The following is a 26,030-nucleotide window of genomic DNA, read 5'->3' as shown; positions in this document are numbered from 1 at the left end:
AAACTTCAGTATTTCTTCTTCTGTGTGGTCTACCATGCACAACACATTAGAGTATTGATAGTTCTAGAAAACCCTACAGTAAAGGAAGTCTGTTTTCCTTTCATCAGAGTTCAAAGTACTTGAGAAATATGACCCATCCCTTGGGGAATACAGACTTAGTCTGGTCTCCTCATTATATGTAGTTGTCATTCACTGTGCCCGACTCTTTCTGACCCCATGGACTGCAGCACACCATGCTTCCCTGTCCTTCACCATCTCCTGGAGTTTGCTCAAACTCATGTCCACTGAGTTGCTGATGCCATCCAACCATCTCATCCTCTGTCATCCCCTTCTCCTCCTGCCCTCAACGTTTCCCAGAATCAGGGTCTTTTTCCAGTGAATCACCTCTTCGCATCAGGTGGCCAAAGTATCAGAGCTCCAGCTTCAGTATTAGTCCTTCCAATGAATATTCAGGGTTGATTTCCTTTAGGATTGACTGGTTCAATCTCTTTGCAGTCCAAGGGACTCAAGAGTCTTCTCCAGCACCATAATTCTAAGCCATCAATTCTTCAGCCCTCAGCCTTCTTTATGGCTCAGCTCTCACATCCATACATGACTACTGGAAAAACCATAGCTTTGACTACATGGACAGTTGTTGCCAAAGTGATGTCTCTGCTTTTTAATGTGCTGTCTAGGTTTGTCATAGCTTTTTTTCCAAGGAGCAAGTCTTTTAATTTCATGGCTGCGGTCACTGTCTGCAAGTGATTTTGGAGCCCAGGAAAATAAAATCTGTTATTGTTTCTACTTTTTCCCCTTCTACATTGCCATGAAGTGATGGGACCAGACACCATAATCTAATTTTTTTGAATGTTGAGTTTTAAGCCAGCTTTTCCACTCTGCTCTTTCACCTTCATCAAGAGGCTCTTTAGTTCCTCTTCACTTTCTGCCATTAGTGTGGTGTCCTTTGCATATCTGAACTTGTTGATGCAATGCTGATGACAGTCAGGATAAGTTCCTTCATCTCCCAGCTTTCAGAACAGTGCTCCTGATCCCACACCACTGATCTGGAACCTGTTCACAGTTAATAGTCTTGTCACCACTCATTGAGAGTGCTGTGACCCAGGCTTTACCAAGAACTCTCCATTCAAGTCTGGTCTCAATTATAACTCTGTCATCCAGTGGTGCACACGGGCATTTGTTAAGGAGATAAGTGCTTTGTAAGTTTTAAATAAAATCTGAACTGTTTCCAAGAACAACGCCTGGGTGTTAATGTCCAAACCCTGTAGATATGCCCACATCCTTTACCTGTAACCTTGAAGATGCTCAGCACAGAGCACCTCCAACCCAGCACAGGCCAGGCACCAGGTCTGGGTGGGGCTGACGAGTTTTGGAGTCTGGGCCCTGGCTGAGTGCTTCACTGCTTCTGTGAGAGGAGGGAATGCAACCCGGAACACTTCCACGGCACAAAGTGACCAGAAGGAGACCTGGGTGCAGGAAGGTCTGGGTCAGGGCCCCATCTCTTCTGCCTCATGTGGCTCTTTGCCCTGCCCAGGGGAGAGGTTTGAAGACCAGCTCTTCTTAGGAGGACAGCCAGTGTGGAAAACCCCCAGGCATATGGTACTTTCTGGTTCTTCTCTTTGCACAGAGTCCCTTCCCCTACACCCAGGTGGGTCTTAACTGCCAGCAGCACGGGCTCTGATGAAACGTCAGCTGTCCTGAGAGTGGCTTCTCTTCTCTGAATTTTAACTGAGCTTCTCAACACTTCTAAGACGTCCAAGTCAGGGGTCTGGACAAGGTGCACCCAGGTCTTTGGAGCATCATGCCCATCTCGGGAAGCTGACCATCAGGGAGGAATGAAGAGAAGGTGAATGTGAGGCCGACTCTCGGCCTCGCCCTGGGCTCTGGTCTGGGCCTTGTTTCCCCGGGAGGGTGGGTATCCACTGGCCGGGAGCTGGTGCTCGTTCTTTGTCATTTACGAAGTTTTACACGTGCCCTTTTCTAAAAGCAGTGCTAGTCTGGCTGCTCTGCAGTGTGCTCCCGGCTCTCAACACTGCCTGGCTTGTAGTGAAGTCACTTAGGAGTTTCTGCCTGCTCTCTTCATCTCTCTGTTGGGACCAAACTCTCCCACAAGGGGCTTGAGAAGAGGGAGAGCACGCTTGCCCATGGTGGTTTGCAGAACTTGCTGTTTTTAGGGGGCTGTGCTGTTGGTGTCCTGTTCACCTCTGCTCTAGTCTGGATACTATACATACAGCCAGGCAGCCTTGGGTTGTGTCGGTTGGAAGACCTTAGCTAATTAAATTAGTTTTAGCTGCATCTCTAAAGTGTGAGTGAAAGTCACTCCGTTGTGTCCAACCCTTTGTGATTCCATAGACTATACAGTCCATGGAATTCTCCAGGCCCGAATACTGGAGTAGGTAGCCGTTCCCTTCTCCAGGGGTTCATCCCAACCCAGGGATGGAACCCAGGTCTCCAGAATTGCAGGCAGAGTCTTTATCAGATGAGCAACAGGAAAGCCCCTCTATAGTGTACTAAAGATAAAAACAAGTACTAGGCTCCAGATAAAAGTCTCTTGGAACAGATGCACTTGTACCTGGCTGCTTTTGAAAAATTATTATGCTTTTAAATATACTCTTGAAAGTGAAAGTGTTAGTCACTCAGCCGTATCTGACTCTTTGGGACCCCAAGGGGGGCCCTGAAGCATGGTGAGACCCACCAGGGTGGAGCTAATGGAAACGAAAAGGGAAAGGGAAAGGCTGGGGAAGGGAGGCCAACTCCATGTGTGATCAGCACCATCAAATGAACCATTTGGTGCTGACGGGACTTTCTCCCACATGACTGGACACAAGGAATGAATGGAGACAATTTCTTTCTGGCAGAGAAATATATTCTTTCATGATTGAAAACAAAGGAGGCAAGCTTCAGTACTGGCAAGAAACCATAATCCCCAGACTTGAGAGCCCCCTGTAGTCTGTACAGGTACTTTGGGAACATGTACCCGGGACTCAGAGGACCCCCTGGGGCTCCAGTAGAGACAGAAATAAATCACTTGAGGACAGCCCTTCTCTTCCCAGTGGGAATCCATCACGCGTTTGCATCCCAAGCATTGTGGTATCTGGCCGCTCGCCTTCTTACCAGAGACAAAAAGTAACACTGGTAAAACCCAGATTTCCATGATATCAGACACGAAAAGTATGAGACTCAAGGATTAAAGGACTGCTCCTCTTACACCTGGGGCTGCACTACTACTGGGTCCACGCATGACGCCACTGGTGGCTTGGGGGGGGCGGCCCTCAAGGTGACACGCGGGAGGAGGAAACACGGAGCTGATTTGTTTGAAAGGGGAAACGACAAGACCGTTTGAATGAGCTGGAGGCCAAGCTAAAAGGACACTCAATGATCCTCGGTTCCCCATGCACAAATGGGGAATGGTGTCAGGACTGGCCTCTTTGTCGTGCTTTGGAGACTGGAAGAGCAGTCCCGAGGGCTCTCTGCACCCTGTTGGCTGAAGATGGGAGAAATGACCAAGGTAATGGGCTTGACTAAAAGAAGGCAACTGGATCAGTGGTTTGAGACACTGTGATGCAGCCAGCCTTTATCATCCAAGTTTCCCCCATTTTGGGGCGTCCTGGGGGTGGGGGCTACTGTCGCACATGCAGTGAAAACCGCTGCATAACCATGGGGCTCAGCAAGTGCCTGGAATACACTAGAGCTGAGCAGCACAGGGGCTACCTGAATTTCAGATTAATCAACTGAAGGCACAGACATCCCACATGGCCAAGACGCTGTCCTGAGAGATAGCTGAGGTTTAATAAATTCCTCAGGCTTATCTTGCCTCAAGATAAACTCAGTAAGTTCTCTGCTATAGTTTTTTTCCTAATTTCCCACAGCTTTTACTTTGCCTTAAGTGCCAAGTTTCAAGGAACAAGTCTGGGAACTGCACTGCAAGTTTCAGGAGAGAAGCTTTCACATTCTCTAAAATCACAGAGAATGCACACTCTGAGGAGTGAGGTGATGTGGAGGCAGGGACCCCAGAAGACAGAAAGCAGAGGGATGTAACTACTTTCGCCCAGGACTCAGTTGCCTGCTAGGGTCCTGCTTCTAGGCTGCTGTACCTGCTGTGGCCTGAACCTACGGTTCCAACAGGAACTTCGAGTGAGATTTCAGAAACAAGCCTCTTCTTTGCGTGGATGGTTGCATGTTCTTCAGTGCATCGAGCAATGGTTTCCAAGATAAGCAGAGAAACAAATCCACGCAGACCAGCTCCCTCATGACGCCCAGGTGAGTAACCGTTCGATTTCCTGACAACTCTAGAGGACGAGCTCTCGAGTGGGTGGGCGCGCCTGCTGGTGGGCGAGGGCGGCCCACCTACACTGCCTCTCTTTTCCCAGGAGATGACTGAGTGCAAGTGGCTCAGAGCTCATTACAGGCACATGATTACGAAACACCTGACTGAGAAGCTGGGAATCAAAACTAGGTCTATTCATTAATGCGATCCAGAAACCTTCGATTGTACTTCAGGATTGTTTTTTTTTGGTGTATGGAATCCAGAAATCATTTCAATCTCTCAATGCTTCAATTTTCTTCTGAAAGAAAAGAAGGTAAAAGGTATCCACTTTATAATGGAGTATGGAGATTCAGCTGTGCATTCTTAGAATAGTTGCAGTGCAATGTCCACGAGGCAGTTGTGTGTCTCCAATGAGTTTTGGGGGCCAGGATATGGGAGCTAAATTGACTCTCTATTCTCTTAACACTACCAGGAAAAAGAATACTGAACGCCAGAATAAAAACAGAATGCATCCTTTTCAAGATGAGGTTTTAGAAGGAAAGGGATTTGCGAAGTATCCTTACTTTGAAAATAAATCATTTCTGGAGACACCACCTCACACTGAATGGCCCCCAGGAGCCGGGCTGGTGGAGAAGGTGATCCCACTCCTACGCATGGCCCTCAGCTCACAACAGAGCCTGGCCCTGAGGCCTTTGGGCCCTTGATTTCAGGGGAGGGGAGGAAGGAGCTTGTTTCTGATCAGGTCTCCTTGCTACCTGATTTAAGTGGTGAAGATACAAGGAATATCAACTTGAAGCTCACAAACTTTCACAATAAAACCAGATCTATTTTGATTCTCATACAAAATCCAGTTTAGCTTTGTATGACTATTACTATTTAAAGCACAGATTTATAGTTCTATGATTATTTAGAAATTAATGATTAAAATTTGCTAGAGATGACAGTGGTTTTTGGTTCTGTCTCCTAAAGCTTGAGTGACCATATCTATTTTTTATCTCTGGAAAAACCACATGGATGGCTCTGTAAATGCGCATGGGAACAGTATTCACAGGTGAGCCTCCTATGACCCTCAGTCCTTGCCTCCCTTCCAAGGTCAGAGGGAATTCCAGGACGAAGCAGGGAGGCGCACCAAGTCTCATTAGAAGTAATAACAATTAACAGTTACCTTAGCACTTGTAGTGGGATTGCTCAAAACCTGGGTTTATTAAGTTTGTTACAAAGTAAAAAAGGAAAGTGTCAATGTACTTAGCACCTCAGATCTTGTAGGTACTAACAGAAGCACCCTGAATTGGTTTTTTTTTTTTTACAAAAGCAAAGAGAAACAAAAACTCAGATCAGCTCAACAGGAAAACAGCATGATCTGGGACCTCTCAGAAGGAACAATGATAATAAAGGCCTCAGGTGTCACGTAACAGTTGGCGGTAACCCAGAAGTCTAACTGGAGCCGCGGTCATCCGGGGTCATGCCAACAGAGAGAACCGATTTCTTCTCAAATGACTTAAGACCACATCTGAATTTGGCACACAAGGAACTGATGGGTTTTTGTGGGGGTTTTTTTGATCTGAAAATTTTATTAAGCAATAGCTGACAACTCTTACAACTTCAAATCATCAAGAAAAAAAAAATAAGGAGATTGATCCATCTCAATAATAAAGATGGAAAATAATTTGGACAAACCACATCATTTTGAATGCAAACCACCAATGCCTTCTAGAATACCTCCTGCACAATCAAATACACAAAACACATAAGGAGAGAGGAGACCAGGGTGAGCTCATCAGAATGAAATTTGGAAACCTCAACAGATCTTGCTTGGAAAATGAAACAAAGCAGTATGCTGAGTTCAGAAACCGACCGATCGGCCAATAGGAGAGGAACCAGGCGCAGCAGGCAGCGCGCCACCCCCAGGCGGGGCCGGGAACATGCAGGGGGTCTGGTTTGGTCTGGGGCGTGTGCACCTGCACTGCGTGTGTAACCGTCAGGAAAAAACAAACAAACAAAACGAAAAAGGAAACGCCAGTAGTAATAAACTCAACGTGTGTCCAAATTTACAGTACTCAAATGATGCATTTATAAACAAATGCAAAAACAATACTCCCCTTGGTAAAATAATACAGCGCCTTCTTCAGTCGAACGCAAACTTTGCTATGACACAAAAGAAATTGTATCTACAGTAAACAAGGTCTTAGAACCGTCCCCCTCCCCCTTTAAAGAACATATAAACAGAAAACACAGGCACAAGTTACAAGAAAATCACACAAAGCCAAAGAAATGAAAACCACAACCCTTCAGAGTTTCATCAGCCAGAGATAGGCAGACACAGGAATGGTGAAGAGTTTTTGAGTTGTGTGCTGTGACAAAAATCCCAGGAACTCCACCTCATCTGGACACATCTTGTCTCAACCAACTCTGTGCACAACCACTGACCTGGCCGAGCGATACACGGCCCACGGGGGACACAATGGGTTCCTTCTTGAGAAGCCTGCACGTGAAGACCGTGCAACACTGCAGAGCACGCCTGGCAACTCCAGCCAGTCGAGGTATACACTCGTTTGTCTTTTTCCTGCCCACCCTTTAGGGCAAATGGTGACTTGTTTTAGGACCATTCTCAGGGGTGCCCACCAACCAGGGCACACACATGTGTGGGTCCGTCTCACCTGGAATCGGTGTGCTTAGCCTTGCTCAGTCACGTGATCCCACAGACTGCGGCCCGCTGGGCTCCTCTGTCCATGGAATTCTCCAGGCCAGAATACTGGAATGGGTTGCCATGCCCTCCTCCAGGGGATCTTCCCAACCCAGGGGTCAAACCCAGGTCCTTCCACATTGCAGGCGGATTCTTTACCATCGGAGCCACCAGGGAAGCCCATGAATACTGGAGTGGGTAGCCTATCCCTTCTCCTGGGGAATTTTCCCAACCCAGGAATCAAACCCGGGTCTCCTGCATTGCAGGCGGATTCCTTACCAACTGAGCTACCAGGGAAGCCTGCCTGGAATTGGTGCTTTTGCATAATCTTATGAGAACAAACATGATTCCAAATTCATTTGCTTTTAGAGGTAAAGCTTCCAAAGGTATTAAATGCACTGGTTTACATTCAGTAGGTGGCTCATGAAAACAGGCAAAAAAAAAAAAATTTTTTCTTCTACAAAAGGCCATGTTTTGAAACCTACCTTCCAAATTTGTAAAGTGGAATGAGGAAACGTACACTTCAGGCCCTCACACCATTGATCTGGACCGCAGGCATTTATAAGATTGTTCAGACCGTCCTTTCATTTTACAGATGGATAAACAGAGGCCCAAGGTCACCCACCAACTCAGTGGCAGAGCTGGCTCGATCTGGGGGTCAGTCTCCTGGCTTTCATCTATGATCACACGTTCAAGTGTCCTCTTGGGGCACGATAAGGAAGCAACAGCCAAGGGTGAAAACACTGCAAACCCTTTGACTTCTGCCACGAGAGCTTTGACATTTTCCTGCTTTCTTGGTGTGAGTTCTTCTTAGGATACACATACATTCAATGGGTGTACTATACTCAAAGCTGTGCCTTTGGTTTGATGAGGTTAAACCAAGTTTAAAATTGGTTTCCACGTTTGTTAATATACCGCTTCTCTCAAAGAGGTGTGGATCCTGTTCTGTAGTTGACTATTTACTGTGCTAATGTTTTTAACTTTAGAGATCCAGGGAGGTATCTTAATATTCATAAGTTGCTATTAATAAACACTAAGTATGTACACTTCCACTGCTTAAAGTACTGACTTTGATAGAGAATGACCAAATGAAAGCAATTTTCAAAGTAAGTGAAATCATCACCATCAACTGCAAAGACACAGCATTACAATGGCTACAGCCACCTGTCTCTGATTGGCGAGTGGCTGCCTCCTCCTTCAGGCTGGGGCGGCTTCTGCTCATCAGAGGCAAATTCCTGCCAAACATCCAGGGTGGAGGCCTTCACCCCTGTGTAGGAAAAAGGGCTTCTGGGGACTGAGCTAAGCATTCAGCAAGTTTAGTTCATTATCTGTTACAAATATTCACTTTCTCTTCACACATATTTGTCATTTTCATTCCAAGGATTTCTCATTTCGCCTCTTATTTTCATTGAAAATAAAATTTTCAACAGAAGGGGAAATAGTATTTTATGATCTATTATCTCGAAGAAATCTCCTTTGTATATAATTGATAACACAAAATGAAAAAAAAATTACTTTTAAAGGATGAGTAGGAGTTTTTCCCAATTAGAAAAAGCACAAACTGTCCAGCAAAAAAAAAAAAAACCACCTTCTACCATATCCTTTTTATTTCTTGCAGCAAAACATACTGCCACCAAATAAGTCGTTACAAACATACTATTTTTCTAAATAAATAATAAAATGGCATAACTCACCAGAACATAGTAACAGAATAATTTCTACGAACACTATCAAAGCAAGATAAATAATTAACTCTTGGACAATAAAAACAAGGGAACTGGCTTTAAATTATTTAGAAATAGGCTCTAACCATTATTGCACAACTGATGATAAGCACTGAAACATCATATTAAGCTACACAAACTCATATAAAAGAATTATGTAATTCTGAGTACACAGCTAAATTCTTTCTGGAAAAATTTACCCACCAAAGAATCAGGTTCAATATTTTAAAATATGGGAACCTCTGGTAATAGCGGGGAGATGGCCTTCACCATATTTAAAACCTCACCTGTGTTTCTTCGGGGTCTAGAGACAGTGGTAAGGGGGTGTCATCTTTCAGTGGGCCTGTTTCCTTCCCAATTTTTAAACTAAAACAGAAGACTAAAAACCATTTTTTTTTTTTTTTTGAAAATACACTTCTGCAGTATCTTCCACTTGTTTCTTTTTAAACAAAATCCAAATTTAGGACCCTAAACCAGTAGACAGTTCCTGTGTTCCTGCCCTACTCTCACAGATATGAGTAACCAAAAACATGAACTGGGTCGTGTTATGAGCAGGGCTGAATATGGCCCAACAAGTCCCCTAGGAGAGGGAGATGGGGAAAGATAATCTCTGGATTTTTGTTGTTGCAATTAACAAGCAACAGTCGAGAACTTCAGTAGGTTCTGTAACTTTAACCATGTTCTCCCAGTGGTTTATCACCTCAGTAAACAGTCTGTACAGTCAATAAACAACTTTTTTTTTACCCTCTAGAGAAGTTGGTGGGGCTCTTGTCAAAGAACTGATTATAACTGTATCTTTTCACACCCTGGCAAGTGCCTAACATCTTTTATTTTTTGTTACATTTCTAATCTGTTGGAAAACGTCTCTAGCCAACTGAATTTTAATACAGCCCCAAAGAGGAAAGGAGTACTTTCAAATCAGTGCTGTCAGCATTTTTAGGAAGAAAAAGTACAGAACAGTGTTATCTAACGGGAAAAATACTGTGTCGGCTGGGGTTCCCAGATCCCACAATGAGAGCGGGAGAGGGAGGGAACCCCCACTTCTTGGCCTCTAGTGACCCATCCCTGCAGCCCAGGAAACCACTGCCCCTGCCACGTGTGGGGAGCTTGATTAGACGGAAGGATCGCTGAGCCGACGGAATTCTGACACATTGGGATCTAGTGGAGGCACCGATGTAGTGGCCCTTGGACCGCGCACACATCTGCAGGAGTCCCTTCCTCCTGTTATCCTTCTCCGTCAGCTCACAAGCACATCCTGTTACACCTGGTAACAGCACCCCCGGGGAAAAAAGCCTCCTTTTATTAGTCAAACACAGTGCATTTGCCAAAATACCCTTCATTAATCAAGTCACCTGGGGGGGTGGGGAATAACATAACGTGTGAATTAAACGGTGCCCCACCAAGAGAACCTGTACCTTCAGGATTTTTTGGTTGTGTTTTTCTTTAAATGTTTTTTTTTTTTTTTTAACACTAGTGGTGATGTTGGAGGAATAATAAAAGCTGGATGTTGTGGAGGAGGAAAACGACACAAGCTCCTAGTCTCGGAGAACCAGCCAGGCGGGAGGCCGGCTGACCTTCCCTCTGAAGGGCCCCCCAGCCTGTGGCCGACAGAAGCAAACCCAGGAGGACATCCATTCCCACAGCAGCCTTGCTTCCCAAGCACCACCAGGTGCCTTGCACCCTTCGGTTCCAAATGCCACTCTCCTGTATCTTACTTTTGCTTAAAAAGAATAAAAATAAAAACACAATAAAGGATAGTAAAAACCCAAACAACGATGAAAGGTTAGTGCCCTCTCCTGGGTCTGAGAGATGTTTCCAGTTCTGCCCTCATCTTCTGGGCCCCGGACTGCGGGGCTCCATCAGGTCAGGCCTCTCTCTCCTGCCCATACCAGGCCCCTCACTTGAGGCGCTGAGTCACGTTGGCCAGGGCGACCGCGAAGGCCTGCACGGCAGAGAAGGGGTACTGGAAATCCAGGATGTAGGCGCTGCCGTCGATCCTCCCGAACTGCATCACCTGGGGTGGGGTGGGGTGGGGAGGCAGACACGTTAAAGGAGACCCTCAGGGCCCCTCCCGACAGAGGCAGACAGCATGTCTGTGAGAGATCTGCGACTCTGATAAGCTCCTCAATCTAACTGTGAGTAAGTGGGAAATAAACGCATGGAGGACCATGTTGAACTGTGCAGTGGGGAGGCCACAAGGAAGATTCGGAGCATGGGGAGCTCCATGGGTCAGAGGAAGGGGTTTCTCCACCAAGGAAACAGAGAGAAAGGAGCAGCAGAGAAAGGAATCTCCAGGCTCAGAGGCTTAAGAGAACCACCGCTTGTGACTATCAGACATCCCTGCTCAGAGAGGGACCAGGAAAGCACACTTGGTCCCCTTGTGGGCCTCTGCGTTCCGGTCACCCCAGGGCTTACCGGGACCACACTACTGATGTTGTTACATGATGTGACATTCATTTGTTCATGGTCTCTTTTCCATTTTTGTAAACTCCATGAGGAACAGGGACCTTTCCTCTGATTTCCTCAGTGCTCTAATTTCAGCACTCAAAACAAAGGTTGGCAAACTCTCTGGGAAGGGCAGATAATAAACATTTCAGACTTTGCAGGTCACGTGGACTTTCCCACAACTACTGAACTGCTGTTGTAGGGTGAGAGAAGGGTAGATAGTACTGAAGTGGACGGATGTGCCTGTGTCTCAATAAAACATTATTTATAGAAAGAGGCTGCAGGCTGGGTGGGCCTGTGGGCCATAATTTGCCAACTCCTGGGCCCAGAAGATTGCCAGGTATTTAGCAGGTACTCTATAAACATTTGTTGAGCAAATTAACAATGTTGAGATTTAAATGAGCAGTGAAAAGAGTTCCCAGAATAGTAGGGAAGGATAGTCCAGACTGACAGCCATGCAGTGGGACCACAACAACTCCAAGTTGGAACAGGAAGAACTGAGAAACTATGAAAAAGGCTCAAGTGTACCAAGAGGAGATGCATGTTCTGCCGGAGAGTCAGGGAAGGACTTAATGACAGAAACACAGAGAAATAAGCTACCAGAAGCTGGGTAGTCGTTACGTCTAGGGCAATGAGCCTACGCAATAAAGGAAATGTAGTGGCTCAGAGATGAGTCATATTTAGAGGCACAATCAGGGACCCACAATGACTGATTTACCTGGGAAAAGGGGAAGGGAAAGTTCACCTGTGCTGGGGAGAGACTAGGGTGAAGAAAATGAACCCTCAGGTTGCTCAGAGAGAAATAAATGCATGATGCCCCAAACTGAAAAATCAAGAGACAGAAGTAGAAACGTGTTCTTTGCTGATGCATCGACAGACACCAGGAAAAGCACACAGAACTGGAAGAGTAAGCCTCTGGGAGGGTAGGTTCTGGGAGCGGGTAAGTGCCTGCTACTTTCCTCATGGGTCTTGTAGGAACCATCGGACTTTAAAAAATCAGGACATGGGTTACTTTGGTGAGAAATAAGTAAGACGGGCACACTGAAAATGAGAGGTCCAAGTGGCCCCAACCTAAGAGACATCAGCTGCTTCCCATAGTTCCCATCGGCCTTCTGAATAATTCTCCTGGAAGGCCAGAGCCCAGAGATCTGTCGCGACCAGAAGGTCGCATTCTGGCCGCACCCCGGGACATGGCCTCTTACCTGCCGCCCCTCCAGCTCGATCTGGAAGTTCTTTGCCGACTCCTGGGTCACCCGCCCCCCGAAGTCCAGCTGGTACACCTGGGTGGCCTCATTCCAGAGCGGCTGCTTGTTGGCCATGACGTACACAAAGCCCTGGCTGCCCAGCCGGCCGTCCTCCTTCTCGCTGGCCTTCCTGCACTTGAACTCCTCCAGCTCGCTGGCCGCCCGCAGGCTCCTCTTGCTCTTCCAGCCCTTCTTGCTGCCCTGGCTCTGGTTCATCAGCTCATCCCCACTGATGAAGAGCTCCGGCTCGCTCTCTGAGCTGTCCTGGAACTCGTTCGTCTTATTCAGCTTCTTGGACTTCAGCTGGTCCTTCTGACTCTTCACTTTCTTCTTCTCTCTCCCCAAGCGGGGGCTGGAGATGAGGGAATTAAAGTCGCTCAGCGTCCGAGCCTCCTTCTTCACCTTGCCCTCGGTGATGGCCTGAACATTGCCCTCCTCTGCCCTGCTGTCCAGCCGCTTTCGGTTCTTCTTCCCGAATTTCTCTGTCCGCTGGGGGATCGGGCTCTCCGTCAGGGAGAGGACTTCCTGGAAGTTGTCTGCGGTCTCCACCATCACCTCTGTCCCCAGGTGGCTTTGGAGGTCAGTGGGCGGTGGGGACACCAGGGGCTTCTCCACCACCAAGTGTGCCTTGGGGGGGAGAGTGCCCTGGGGGTTCTGCACGGGGGGGCAGGGGCTGTAGGAGTTCCAGGGGTGCAAGGCAATAGGGGGCAGCTGTAAACTGGAGCAGGCACTGCTTCCCGGGTACATGGGGGGCAGGGTGCAATAGGCCAGGCTGGGCGGGTAGGCGGGCTGCAGAACCACGGTGGACTCCTGCTGAGCAAACTGTGCTGCGGCCAGGGCGTCTTTCGGGGAGCAGGGAGCTTGCACCCCTGGCAGCGGGGAGGTGCTGCAGCCGGCCGAGTAGGGCACCCCCATCCCATAGCCGGGCTGGAAAGTGGCAGCAGGGCTGGCAGGAACCTTGGGGGAGACGAAGGGCACTCGGGACACGTCTAGGTGCTGGCCTGGACCCACCACCAGAGGGGGCAGTTTCAGGGGGTTGGGCACCGTGCTCTGGGCTGTCCTTTCCTGAGGGACCCACACATCCTCCCCCAGCACGGGGTCCCACTGGTAGGGGGGCGGCCGCTTAACGGCCACAGCGGCCTCGCCCAGCGCCGGGTGCCTCGGCGGCTTGTCGGCTGGACAGTGCTGGGCCAGCGCCTCGTCCTCAGTGAAGGCCGAGTTCACGTAGTCAGCACGCTCGCGGGCGCCTTCGGCCGCGCCCAGAAGGTTGTAGGACGACTGGGAGGTCAGCGGAGAGGTGCTGGCCGCGTGCGCCAGGCTGGCGCCCGGCTGCGCCCCCGGGTCGGGCCGGCCCGCCGCGCCCCCTGCGCCGCTGCACTGGCTGCAGGTGTAGAGCGCGGGCGGCGGCCGCGCGGGGAAGGGCGCCGTGCCCTTGGGCTTGGGCGGGTGCGGCGGCGGCCGCGGGAGCTCCGCCAGCTGCGCCGCCCGGAGCGCCGCCTCGCGGTTGTTCCTGCGCAGCGTGGCGTGGATGAGGCCGCCGTCTGGCCTCTGCCCCGCGCCCCGGCTGGGGCCAAGCTGGCCGGTGAGGTCGGGGTAGGGCGGCGGGTCCCCCGGGGGGATGGAGTAGCGCGGTACCGTCAGGCGGTTAAGGGTGGCGCTGGTGCAGGGCTGCGGGACCTTCTTCTCGGTGGCCGTGAGCCTCAGCGTGGCCGAGCTGCCCGGGCCGGGCAGCGTGTAGGTGTTCTGGGAGCAGAGCATCCGCGTCCGGGGCCTGCACACCTCCTCCACGTTGCCGCTGCTGTCGAAGGTGGTGATCCGCTCGTAGCCCAGGGGCGGCTGGTAATGCGCCGCTGTGGGGTACAGAGAGAAGTCGCCCTTCTTCAAGCACGTGTCCACCGGGGGCTGCGGGGGCGGCAGCGGGGGTGGCGGCGCCGCCGTGGTAGGGGCGGCGGGGATGGTTCCGGGGTAGGGGGGCGGGGGGTTCATCTTGGCCACCTGGACCTCCTGGGGGGCACTGAACACCACGGCATCCCCCTCAGTGGCCAACTGGGGCACCGGCCGCAGGGCCTTGGCTGGCTTTTGCAGATGCTCGTGGTCTCTGTCGCCAAGGTCTAGCACGGACAGCTGGATGGTCCCCTGGGCTGGCGGTGGCAGGGAGAGCTGAGGTGGGTTGGGGAGGCCGCGGCCCATCTCCACGCCTCCAAAGATCACCTGGCCGGGGTTGGAGTAGCGGCTGGACACGGGGTACTGGCTGGACACGGGGTACTGGGCAGCACTCTCACTCGCGTGCTCGGCACCGCCCACGGCTGTGGTCTGATTGGTCAGGACGTCCAGCTGCACATTCTGGTTGGCCAGCAGGGACTGCACCAGCCCGATGCTCTGCGTGGGGGACATGGCTTGAGCTGAGCTGTGGATGGGGGCGATGGGGATGTTCACGGTACAGGGCGGGTTGTTTTCGGGTACACCAGATGCTCCTGTCACTGGAAGGCAATTAGGGAGATGAGCTGCTTACAAAACAGTGCCATGAAACTGGGTCAGCACAACTCATCCAGTCCTCCTGCATACAAAATGCAATGGCTACAGAGGAAGGTGTGTTTGCTTAGGGAAAGCCAAACAGTTCACACAAGTTATGCAAAACTTCCCTAATGTTTCTAGAAGATCACACAGGATGAACCTGATGGGTTCTTCAGGGCAGCCTACAGTCATCCATAAGCTTAGGGCATTGCCAGAGCTTTTCAATAAACACCATGTACCTCAGTGGCACCGGGGCAAATAACTAAGTGTTTAAAGATGCTGATAACTTGTGATCTTGATAAAAGGGGCCACTGTTTTGTGCAGGAAGCGGGCAGTGGTACAGTATCAAAGTCCACTGAAGATTCAATGCCTAGGCTTTGGGGTAGATATCTCCAGAGTTATGGGCTGGTCAGGGTAGGACACGTTCTGCAGCACATGTGTGTCTGAGATTTGTATATAAATTAAGTTTCTATAAATAGAACCATGTGAAATGCAGCAGAAAAGACCACTGAAAAGACTCTTCCAGCAAATCTGCATATGAGGGGAAGGGTCATTTCCTAATTTATCTGCTTTTTAGCTTTTCAAATAGTATGTAAGGTGGGCCACACTGAACAAACCCTGTAGATGTGTCTTATTTGTACAGTGTGCATTTGCACAATGATCGGCAGAGCACATGTGAGTGCTCAGGGCCACTGTCTGAATGACCCTGACTACAGTGTTCACCGAGCGTGCCAAGCTGACTCCCGCAGGCCTGTGAGTGCTGCTAGTGTGTGAGCAGGAAATAAGAGTTTAACAGGCTAATCGCAGAGGCTGGCTGACCTTTCACCAGGACTGTAGCATGAAGCCAGCTGGTTCATGAAAAGCCAAGCCTGCCCTCAGCTCCTGTAACAGACTCTCCCCGCCCCTGGGTGCTCTAGTGAGACAGCACGACCTCCTGGCTGCCCGAACCTGGGCCCCATCTCAAATCTACTCTTTCTGTTTCGCTTCCTCTTCCAGATGCTCTCCCCTCTGCACGGAACTCTGAGGGCAGGCATCTTCCCCGCTGAAGGAGGGCCTCTGTCATGTCCTCAGCACTAAGTGTAAGCCCCTCATCCACAGGGAACCGCAGACGATTATGACCACAGCTTAGCGTCAGACAGAGCCCTACCTGTCACCTTCCAGGAGAATGGAGGCCAACACAGGGAAAGTGTAAAAGACACTCCTATATCCGAGGCTGTGAACAGCAGGACATGGGCTATATGCTCAAATGTGTGCAGCCTCGCCAAACGGCAGGCTCCTGTGGTTCCAAAACCGTGCCCATCAGGACTGCCTGAGTTGATAATATTTGCTTCACCACTCAGATAGAGAAGCTGTCAGAGGACCAGAGGCGGCTACCATGAGCAAGCACCACACTGCTTTACAGGTAAAAACCTAGGCTGAGAGAAGTCAAGCGAGTCCCCACGTTCAGGCCTGAGGTGGGATCAGAGCCCCCCGCCCTGCACTCCACGGGGAGGAACAGAGCCCCTCTGTCTGAGAATGACCAGGGACAGGAGAAGTCTACGAACCATGCAGGGTTCCTCTGGCTCAGAAACCAGAGATTTTTCAGAGCCTGTATTTACATAACTGCAGACAGGCTTTTTTGAGAATAGTCACAGACAAGTAACTGGCAGACTAATTACAAATCATTTTAATCTATTAATAATCAAAATAGGGTCCCCTGACCAGAAAGCACTTAAATTAATTTGAGATGCTACAAATATCTCAAATTTGTAAACTACAATTTTAAAACCTTGTACCAGATTTTAACTCAGACCAGGCTTCCATGCACAGAGCCCTGCACTGCACTTGAGAGAGAGAGAGGCTGAAATGCACAGGTTTTCCACCCGGGAGCCAGGGCAGGTTTGAGAAACCGGGCTTTGTGGGCACAAGGTCATCTCAGTGATGTCATTCTCTAAGCAGGGGCTGACAGGATGAGGGCTGGCCTAGGGCCGGTGAGACTGGGCTTCAGTTCTGATTTCTGAGTCCTGACTGGTCCTGATAACGTCTCTTTATCCGGGCATGGGACCAAGAGGAAAACCGTGAGGGGAACGAGATGGTGGAGTTCTCTGTGAACAGGAGGCGTCACGGCCCTGCAATCGCCCTTGCTCTGGTGGCTTCTTCCTCCCTAAACCAGTGACAGGATGCGCCCTTTCCCCCGCGACACCTCACACACCTTCCACCCTGACTGAGGAAGCTGTACCTTTTCCAAACCGCGTCTGCAGGCACACCTGACATGCTGGAATCCTCAACTACTTACCACTCTGTCCCCCTCACCATTAACAGAGAGTATGGGCTCGTGACAAACTGGTTGACATGTGTGAACACACCTGGCAAGTCATCTTCATCTTCACTGAAAACATTTGGGTTGAAGACAGGTAAATTAACGTAGTCCATGGAAATCTTCCGAACCTCTGGGAGATAGATAGTCATCTGCCTCGGCTGGAGATGCAGGAGGCTAGTTTTGTAGATTACTGGTGGGGAGGAGGAGGGACACAGTCAACAGAGATGCGGCAGACGACAGCCAAGGCGTCAGCAGAGCCCCTTGTGGGAAGGGAAACGGGGCCACGGCGGCTCTGCCGTCAGAAGACAGATCTCGTGCAGGCAGAGCCCAGGGCCCAAGGGCAGCCCTTCCAGACACAAGACCGCCAACCCCTGACCCGGACACAGCGTGGATGCGGGAACAACAAACACCTGGACACGGCAAATTCTCAGTCTACACGACAAATTGCCCAGCCACTCTGCCAGTAGTTTGTCGATAGAACCACATACATTTCACATGTCAAAGACAAATTCTGTTTTGGAATGAGCTGGGTATGATAAATTTATTTTGAAAAAAACCTCATTTGTAATCAGAAGGATAATTTAGTGAAAATAGTTATGATAACCACAATGCCAAGCTCGGGGAATCAAATTCTGCTTTTATTCAGGACTGAATTCTTGGTCTGACTTACTTTAAATATCAGGATAGAGAACTGCCACATGCTTTCTATAAAACGTGAGCCGAGTAAACGTGAGCATATAGAGCTACTCACTAGAGTTGGGTAGAGAGAGAGCCAGATGCTCTGGGTTCCTGCTTGGCTCTGTCTTCCCAATTCCATTTTCCCCAATGTCTCAAGCTTCCAACAGACATGACATTTAACTGGTACTCAAAAATGAAGTCTATAAAGATTTACCACTAAGAACTGCACTAACAGTCAGCCAACTTGTTCTTATAGCCTCTAATGCTCTCTTCTTGGCTTTCCTCAAAAATTGCTTTTGCTTCAAGAACCTGAGGACACTGGTACCAAAATCTGCCCACAGTAAAAGGCCAGAAATCAAAATGACCAGAAAACCTATCAGAGCTTTTGGCTATTTTTATCACCCAGGGCTTATATAAAAAAATGGAAGCACCACTGGCAAAAAAAAAAAATTGAACAATAATTCTATTCTTCACTAAATCATGGTGGCTTGAGTCAAACTTTGGAGGGAAATACAAACTCATCTTTTGGTGCTGTAAGAGCTCACTGTACACCACTGGAGGCTGAATCGATCCCTGAGTCTGAGTTCCGATGGTGCAGCGCTTACCTGCACCGAGGTTGGTTGGCAGGAAAGCAGCCAAGCCCACGATCTTAAATTTGGTTCCCCAGATATTAGACGTGACCTGAGCGAGATAGTTGTGCTGTGGGAAAAAGGAAGAAGAATCACAATCTGTTTCCATATTTTCTATCAATCACTTAAGAAGTAAGAATGCTAACACTTTTTGCTTAAAAAGCCACTGGCGGTGGCTGCTGATGGAAATATTCACCCTGTGTCATTCCACCGTTTTCAAGACCAGACGCTGACGAGAGCACAACAGCCCTGTTTCCAAATGGTGGCTCACGGGCTGTGGTTCTCGGGCTGGGAGCAAGGGGTGGACGGATCCCAGCATGTCCATGCGTGGGGAGGTTAAAAGGTCACAAGAGTGACTTTGGCACACTTTTCTTCGCCTATCCTTTTGCCTGTCACTTGAACTACAAGGGTACCAAGCTCTGACTCCATTCTTAGCCTTGATATTTCTCCTGGAAACATCAGTTGCACTGATAACTGTGTGTCCCGAGACCACCCAATTATCTGTTTTCTCATTCGATTAAATTTCAAAAAATTTTAAGTTATCACTGTGCCCAAAACCACAGACATACATAGGCTGTGTGTGAGGCTGTGTGTGTGTGCATGCGTGTGTGCACACACAGGTGCAAAAGCAATAATAAAGATGAATAAAATCCAGCTCCTCAAGAAAAGGGAACCCTCCAACACTGCTGGTAGAAACGTAAGCTGGTACAGCCACTGTGAGAAACAGTATGGAGGTTCCTCAAAAACTAAAAATTGAAATACCATATGATTCAGTAATTCCATTTGTGGGTACCGTCTGAAAAGAAAACCCTTAAAACCCTAATTTGAAAAGATATGTGCACTTCTAATGTTCAAAGCAGTATTATTTAAAGCATCCAAGACATGGAGGCATCCTAACTACCCAACAACAGATAAATGGGCAAAGAAGCTGTGGTGAACACACGCACACGCTAAAGTGTTACTCAGCCACAGAAAGAGTGAAATGTTAGCCATCTGCAATACCACGAAGAGACCTGGAGAGTATATGCTAAGTGAAGTATGTCAGACAAATACTGCATGATTTCACTTATACGTGGACTGCAAAAAACAAAACAAATGAACAAATGTAAAACAGAAACAGATTCATGGGGAACAAACAGGTGGTTGCTGGGGTGGGGGTGGAGGGGGATGAGTGAAATAGGTGAGGGAGATTGAGAGCTACAACTCCAGTTACAAAATAAACACTTTCAGGGATGAAATGTACGGCATGGAGAATATAGTCAATAATATTGTAATAGCTTTGTATGGTGACAGCCAGTAAGCAGACTTATCATAGTGACCATTTAAAAACATATAAAAATACCAAATCACTATGTTGTACACCAGGAACTAACAATAGTGTTGCAGGTCAGTTATAGTTAAAAACAAAAACCTATATACATACATACACTCAGCTTATAACCCAAGGGAGGAGATAAGGCTTGTAGTTATTCACACACAAGGGAGTCATGAGAAAGGATAAGGGAGCATAAGCAGGATGCACTGGCCTTATTGTGGCTAAGCCAGGGAAGGCGGGCTTTGGACAGAGGTGGTTACACCTGGAAACCTGAAGACAGAAACCACGGGGAGGAGACAAGAAGGTGGGCCCACTGACCGGGAGATGCAGTCAGAAAGCGGAAGAGCGCAGTCAACCTCGAGGCAGTGGCCCCGGGGTGAAGGGGGCCAGGAGGGAGGCAGGCCGGCCAGACGTGGGGCTGCTACCAGGGCTGGGCTCCTGGGACGCTGGGAGTCACTGAGGGGTCAGGAGCGGTTGGGGGTCCTGCGGTGGACGTGAGGAGATGTCTCAAGCAGAGCTGCCTTGGAGAAGGCTCTCATGGTAGCCACAGGGATCCCCGAGGTGGGAGAGAGACCGAGTGGGACAAGGAGGTGACAAGGGCCCCGAGGGGCTGCCGTCCCAGGCACGGAGACGGTCGCCAGGACTCAGCGGCCCTCACCCACGTTCAAGGGGGAAGGGCAGCGGGGCTCCAATACCTGAGTGATATCTTCAAAGGGGAACTCCCTCCGCGCCAGGCTGGGTGAGCCGATGGACGGCTTGCGCATGGGCAGGCGAGGAGAGCGGGAGAGCTCCTGAGCGGCGCGAGACAGCTTGGGGGACTTCCGGGCCTCGATGTTGATCCTGCAGAGACCAGGCCAAGGTCAGGCACCACCCGTGGGCCCCCGGGGACGCCACACTCTCAGGGGCGGGGCCCTTAGTTTAATGAAGTCCATACCGCCTGCTTTTTTGCCTTATGAACGTGAGGAAAGAAGGACAGAATTGTATGTGGAATAGTGTCTATTTAAAAATAAACTGCAGTTAGATCAAGTGATTTATTTGTAAGGAACTTTTACTTGAGGCTTCTCTGGTGGCTCAGATGGTAAAGAATCTGCCAGCAATGCAGGAGACCTGGGTTCGATCCCTGGGTTGGGAAGATCCCCTGGAGAAGGGAATGGCTACCCCATTCCAGTATTCTTGCCTGGAGAATTCCAGGGACAGAGAAACCTGGCAGGCCCCAGTCCATGGGGTTGCAAAGAGTTGGACACAACTGAGCAACTAACTGGAGAAAGCAATGGCACCCCACTCCAGTACTCTTGCCTGGAAAATCCCATGGACGGAGGAGCCTGATAGGCTGCAGTCCATGGGGTCGCTGAGCGTCGGACACGACTGAGCGACTTCACTTTCACTTTTCACTTTCATGCATTGGAGAAGGAAATGGCAACCCACTCCAGTGTTCTTGCCTGGAGAATTCCAGGGACGGGGGAGCCTGGTGGGCTGCTGTCTATGGGGTCACACAGAGTCGGACATGACTGAAGTGACTTAGCAGCAGCAGCAGCAGCAGCAGAGCAACTGATGCTTTCACTTGAGAATTAACTTTTACTTTCTACTAAAGTGGGCCTCCCAGGTGGCTCAGTGGTAAAGCATTCACCTACAGGGCAGGAGATGTGGGTTCAACTCATGAGTCAGGAAGAGCCTCTGCAGAAGGAAATGGCAACCCACTGTAGTATTCCTGCCTGGGAAATCCCATGCATGGTGGAGCCTAGTGGGTTGCAAAAGTGTCAGACACGACTTAGCAGCTAACCAACAACAACACATAGTGTGTTTAGAAATGCATTCTGTCAGGGGTTTACAAAATTAATCCTGGGGAAAATGGCGGGTGGGAAGAGTTATTTCTCACCTGAAGGCCACAACAACTTCACAGGTCCTAATACATGATATTTGGATTTCAAAAGACTGACCTAGCATTTTGCCACTATATTTAAACTAAACTAGCAGATCTAATGGAGAAGGCAATGGCAAGCCACTCCAGTACTCTTGCCTAGAAACTCCCATGGATGGAGGAGCCTGGTAGGCTTCAGTCCATGGGGTCGCTACCAGTCGGATGCAACTGAGCAACTTCACTTTCACGAAATGGAGAAGGAAATGGCAACCCACTCCAGTGTTCTTGCCTGGAGAATCCCAGGGATGGCAGAGCCTGATGGGCTGCTGTCTATGAGGTCGCACAGAGTCGGACACAACTGAAGCGACTTAGCAGCAGCAGTAGCAGATCTAAAGTTTTCCTTCAGTTTCCGTGGTCATGACATAGGGGACATGTGTTTAACGCCAATCTGCCTCAGAGAGTACAGTATTATAAAGATGAATATGGTAAGGCTGATGGCACTCTATGACGGAGCAACACTGAGTCTCACATATATGCGCTTGCTGCTGCTGCTGCTGCTGCGAAGTCGCTTCAGTCGTGTCCGACTCTGTGCGACCCCATAGACGGTAGCCCACCAGGCTCCCCCTCCCTGGGATTCTCCAGGCAAGAACACTGGAGTGGGTTGCCATTTCCTTCTCCAATGCATGAAAGTGAAAAGTCAAAGTGAAGTCGCTCAGTCGTGTCCGACTCTGTGCGACCCCATGGACTGCAGCCTACCAGGCTCTTCCGCCCGTGGGATTTTCCAGGCAAGAGTACTGGAGTGGGGTGCCACCGCCTTCTGCGCTTATATGGGCTTGAGGACTCGATAAGACATCTAGGGCTGAGGAGGACAGAGCTGGTTAAAGCTCTCGTGTTGAGGACAACCAGCCTGGCTGCCAGGTGGGGGGATTCACTTGGAGACGGCAGGAAGGAGGGCCAGCTCTGGAGACTGCAACACGCAGGAACTTTAGAGGATATTTAGAGGTGAGGGTCTCAGTGACGATCAATGCACCCTTTAAGGAAATCGGTGTTCAGGCCAGGGAGCTGGGACAGGGAATGCTGGGTTTCTTATCTATAACAACAAAGGCCCTTCCATCTACTCTCAGCGTTTTGCCATTCCTTATGACAAACTTTAGGATTATTATTTTTTAGTTCACTACTTTCCCATTACAGAATTATAGGCATGTAATTGACATTTTCTTTAACACATTACATACAATGTAAAAACCTCTTCTTTACTCTTCTCAAAGTAGAAGATAAAACAAGATTGAGAAAGGAGTAAGGCAGGGCTGTCTGCTGTCATCCTGCTTGTTTAATCCATACACTGGGCACATCATGAGAATGCCGGGCTGGATGAGTTGCAGGCTAGAATCAAGATAGGTGGGAGAAACATCAACAAACTCAGATATGCAGATGATACCACTCTGATAGCAGAAAGCAAAGAGGAACTAAAGAGCCTCCTAATGAGCGTGAAAGAGCTGGCTTAAAAAGAAATATTAAAAAAACTAAGATCATGGCATCTGGCCCCATTACTTCATGGCAAATAGAAGGCAAAAGGTGGAAGTAGTGACCGATTTCCTCTTTGTGGGCTCTAAGATCACTGCAGATGGTGACTGCAGCCATGAAATCAGAAGATATTTGCTTCTTGGCAGGAAAGCTATGAGAAACCTAGACAGTGTGTTGAAAAGCTGAGATATTGCTCTGCCGACAAAGGTCCATATAGTCAAGGCTATGGTCTTCCCAGTGGTCACGTACAGTTGTGAGAGCTGGACCGTAAATAAGGCTGAGTGCCAAAGAATTGATGCCTTCAAACTGTGGTGTTGGAGAAGACTTCTGAGAGTCCCTTGGACAGCAAGGAAATCAAACCAGCCAATCTTAAGGGAAATCAACCCTGAATACTCATTGGAAGGACTGATGCTGAAGCTGAAACTCCTGAATTTTGGTCATCTGATGCAAACAGCTGACTCAGTGGAAAAGTCCCTGATGCTGGGAAAGATTGAGGGCATAAGGAGAAGAAGGCGCTAGAGGATGAGAGAGCTGAATGGTATCACTGATGCAATGGACATGAACTTGCGCAAACTTTGGGAGCTGGTGAGGGACAGGGACGCCTGGCGTGTTGCAGTCCATGGGGTCGCAAAGAGTTGGACACGACCGGGTGACTGAACAACAATTTGACATTCTCTTTAACATGCTACATACACTGTAAACCCTCTTCCTTACTCTTTTCAAAGTGGAAGATAAAATAAGCTCCCTGGCTGTGACCCCCATAGCACCCACCATCGGTGCTGACCCCTGGAAGTCCTGTGCGCTTAGCAGACCTCCTCCCGGACGCCTTTTTCTGTTGCAAAGGAGAGGATGAGGGAAGCTGAGATGGCTGCAGGCAGGCCTTCTGGATGAAAGGTGGCTGCCTTTGCTGCCTGTGCCCCTCAGCTGTCGATTTCAGTGGGACTCTGCCGCAGACACACCTGACACATCTCCAGAGACACACAGCAGGGAGCACACTCCTGCACATCCAGGTTACCTTGGGAGTTTGGGTGATTTGCTAGCTCGGGAGATTTTGGGAGACTTCTTGGCAGCCCAGTCATCACTCAGTTCAATGTCGCTGGAGTCTGAGCAGTTGCAGCTGTCGATCATGGTGGAAATCAAGCTGTTTCCATAGATTTCATCTGGTGAGACATCAAGCAGCAACATTTAGGGGAGTGACGCCCATTAGCCCCCAGCAGTGGTCGTTACTGGAAACCAGAGGACAGACTCACTCCACAGGCCGTCATTTTTAGTCTAGAGGTTGAAACAGGAAGGGGCAGGACAGTTTTCCTTCTACATTTTCACACTACTCCAGTTGCTATCAACACGGGTATGAACTGTAACACCTCTGGAATGTAAAAAACATCCTGGCCACATTTACTGTATGGAAAGCTGGAGCCAAATCGGCTGTGCTCTTGCACCACGGGAGCCCCCAGTATCGGTCTGGGCCCACACGGGCTCTCAGCAGCCCTGGGACCCAGGCCACGCAAGCGGCTTGCCGACTCAGGGCCCTCCCAGCCCCATCACTGCCCCCTGGGGGCCTGCTGCTGACCCGGGACCTGGGAAGACCCCCCAGTGGGTTCCAACCTGCTCTGAGCAACGGCTGGAAGAGAACCCCAGCAGCAGACACTGAGCGACAGCTTTGGACTCCACGGAGGGGCCCGTGTGGGAGCCAGCCGGCCACCAGGCCAGAGATGGAGGCGATGTGCGGGAGTGGGCTGTCACAAAGCCACAGAGCAGATGGAGTTCATGTTAGACTTTTCCCCCAAAATACCCTTCTCCTTTGCTGACTTCCTCATCCCCTGGGGCTCCAAGAACATTATCTGGCAAAATAATAAAGAAGCTGAGTGAAATTATTTCTAGAACATGAGAGATCTGGTCGTTCAAAAGGGCTACTTACATCTACAAGGATGAGTCTGTTCATTCAAACCAGTCTCTAGGTTTCTGAGCATATGGAGGTGACATCTGCAGACAGGGGCCTCTCGGAGGCCACAGGAGGCAGAGCAGAACAACCAGGCAGGGAGACCGCTGATACCCCGTCTGTGTCACCACCGCAGCCCTAAACTGCTGCCCAGACCGGGGAACACAACTCCTGCACCCAGCAAGCCCCAGTGCTGGGCATCCGAGCCCCATCACCCGCCCCGAGTAGTGCTTTATCTGTAATTAGATAATTACAAACTATTCCTGGATCAGAGAAAGCTTGGCCACGATTCAGAAACCCCTGTGAGCCCACAGGACGCTTCCACGTGTTCCTGAGCAATGAGCCAGTCCACTGACCTGAGCAAGTTCTGCAACACACTGTCCACTCAGCACTGACCTACTTGTGTAGGCCAGGATTTCACCATTGCTATGGGACTCACTACTTGCTCTTTTTCTCACTAATGTCTTAGTCTGTTCAGGCTGCTATAATAATATACCACACACCAGGGGGCTTATAAACAACAGAAATTAAAGTCTTGCCATTTTAGAGGCTGGATGTCCCAGATCAGGGGACCGGCATGGCTGGGTTCCGGTCCTGCCCTCTTCGGGGCTGTGGACTGTGGGCTTCTCACTGTGCCCTCCCGCGGCAGGAGGGGCCGGGAATCTTACTGCAGCCCTTTTTATCAGGCACTGAGCTCACGATACACAGGCCCTGCCCTCTTGAACTCATCGCCTCCCCAAGGTCCCATCCCCTAATACTACTGCCATTCAAGCAGCTGGAACCAAGCTGTCAGACCAAACTATCAGCGAGTTATTTTTTTTTTCACAGTGAAAATGCTCAGAGCAAAGGTGTCTATGGAGCAAAGTTTATGGCAAAAATACCTCACATGGGCTTAGACAACAGAAATTTACTTT

At 49.5% G+C, this 26,030-nt stretch overlaps 1 protein-coding gene across 7 annotated transcripts in view; it reads right to left on the bottom strand.

The window, feature by feature from the left end:
- Positions 1 to 8,536: 8,536 nt before the first annotated feature.
- Positions 8,537 to 26,030, bottom strand: part of TULP4 (TUB like protein 4) — a 199,318-nt gene continuing 181,824 nt past the window's right edge. For all 7 annotated transcript variants that reach the window (XM_070796447.1, XM_070796448.1, XM_070796450.1 and 4 more), the window contains 6 exons: positions 24,193 to 24,337; positions 20,491 to 20,635; positions 18,457 to 18,550; positions 17,220 to 17,363; positions 12,319 to 14,840; positions 8,537 to 10,685 (listed from right to left, as the gene is read on the bottom strand). In XM_070796447.1, coding sequence (XP_070652548.1) covers positions 10,569 to 10,685; positions 12,319 to 14,840; positions 17,220 to 17,363; positions 18,457 to 18,550; positions 20,491 to 20,635; positions 24,193 to 24,337 — 3,167 coding nt within the window. In that variant the 3' untranslated portion in view covers positions 8,537 to 10,568. The remainder of the gene's footprint in view (positions 10,686 to 12,318; positions 14,841 to 17,219; positions 17,364 to 18,456; positions 18,551 to 20,490; positions 20,636 to 24,192; positions 24,338 to 26,030) is intronic.

This window comes from Bos indicus, chromosome 9 (assembly GCF_029378745.1).
Source record: "Bos indicus isolate NIAB-ARS_2022 breed Sahiwal x Tharparkar chromosome 9, NIAB-ARS_B.indTharparkar_mat_pri_1.0, whole genome shotgun sequence".
NCBI classification, from domain to species: domain Eukaryota; kingdom Metazoa; phylum Chordata; class Mammalia; order Artiodactyla; family Bovidae; genus Bos; species Bos indicus.
The sequence above is the reverse complement of the archived record's forward strand: the minus strand, read 5'-3'. Positions and strand labels throughout refer to the sequence as shown.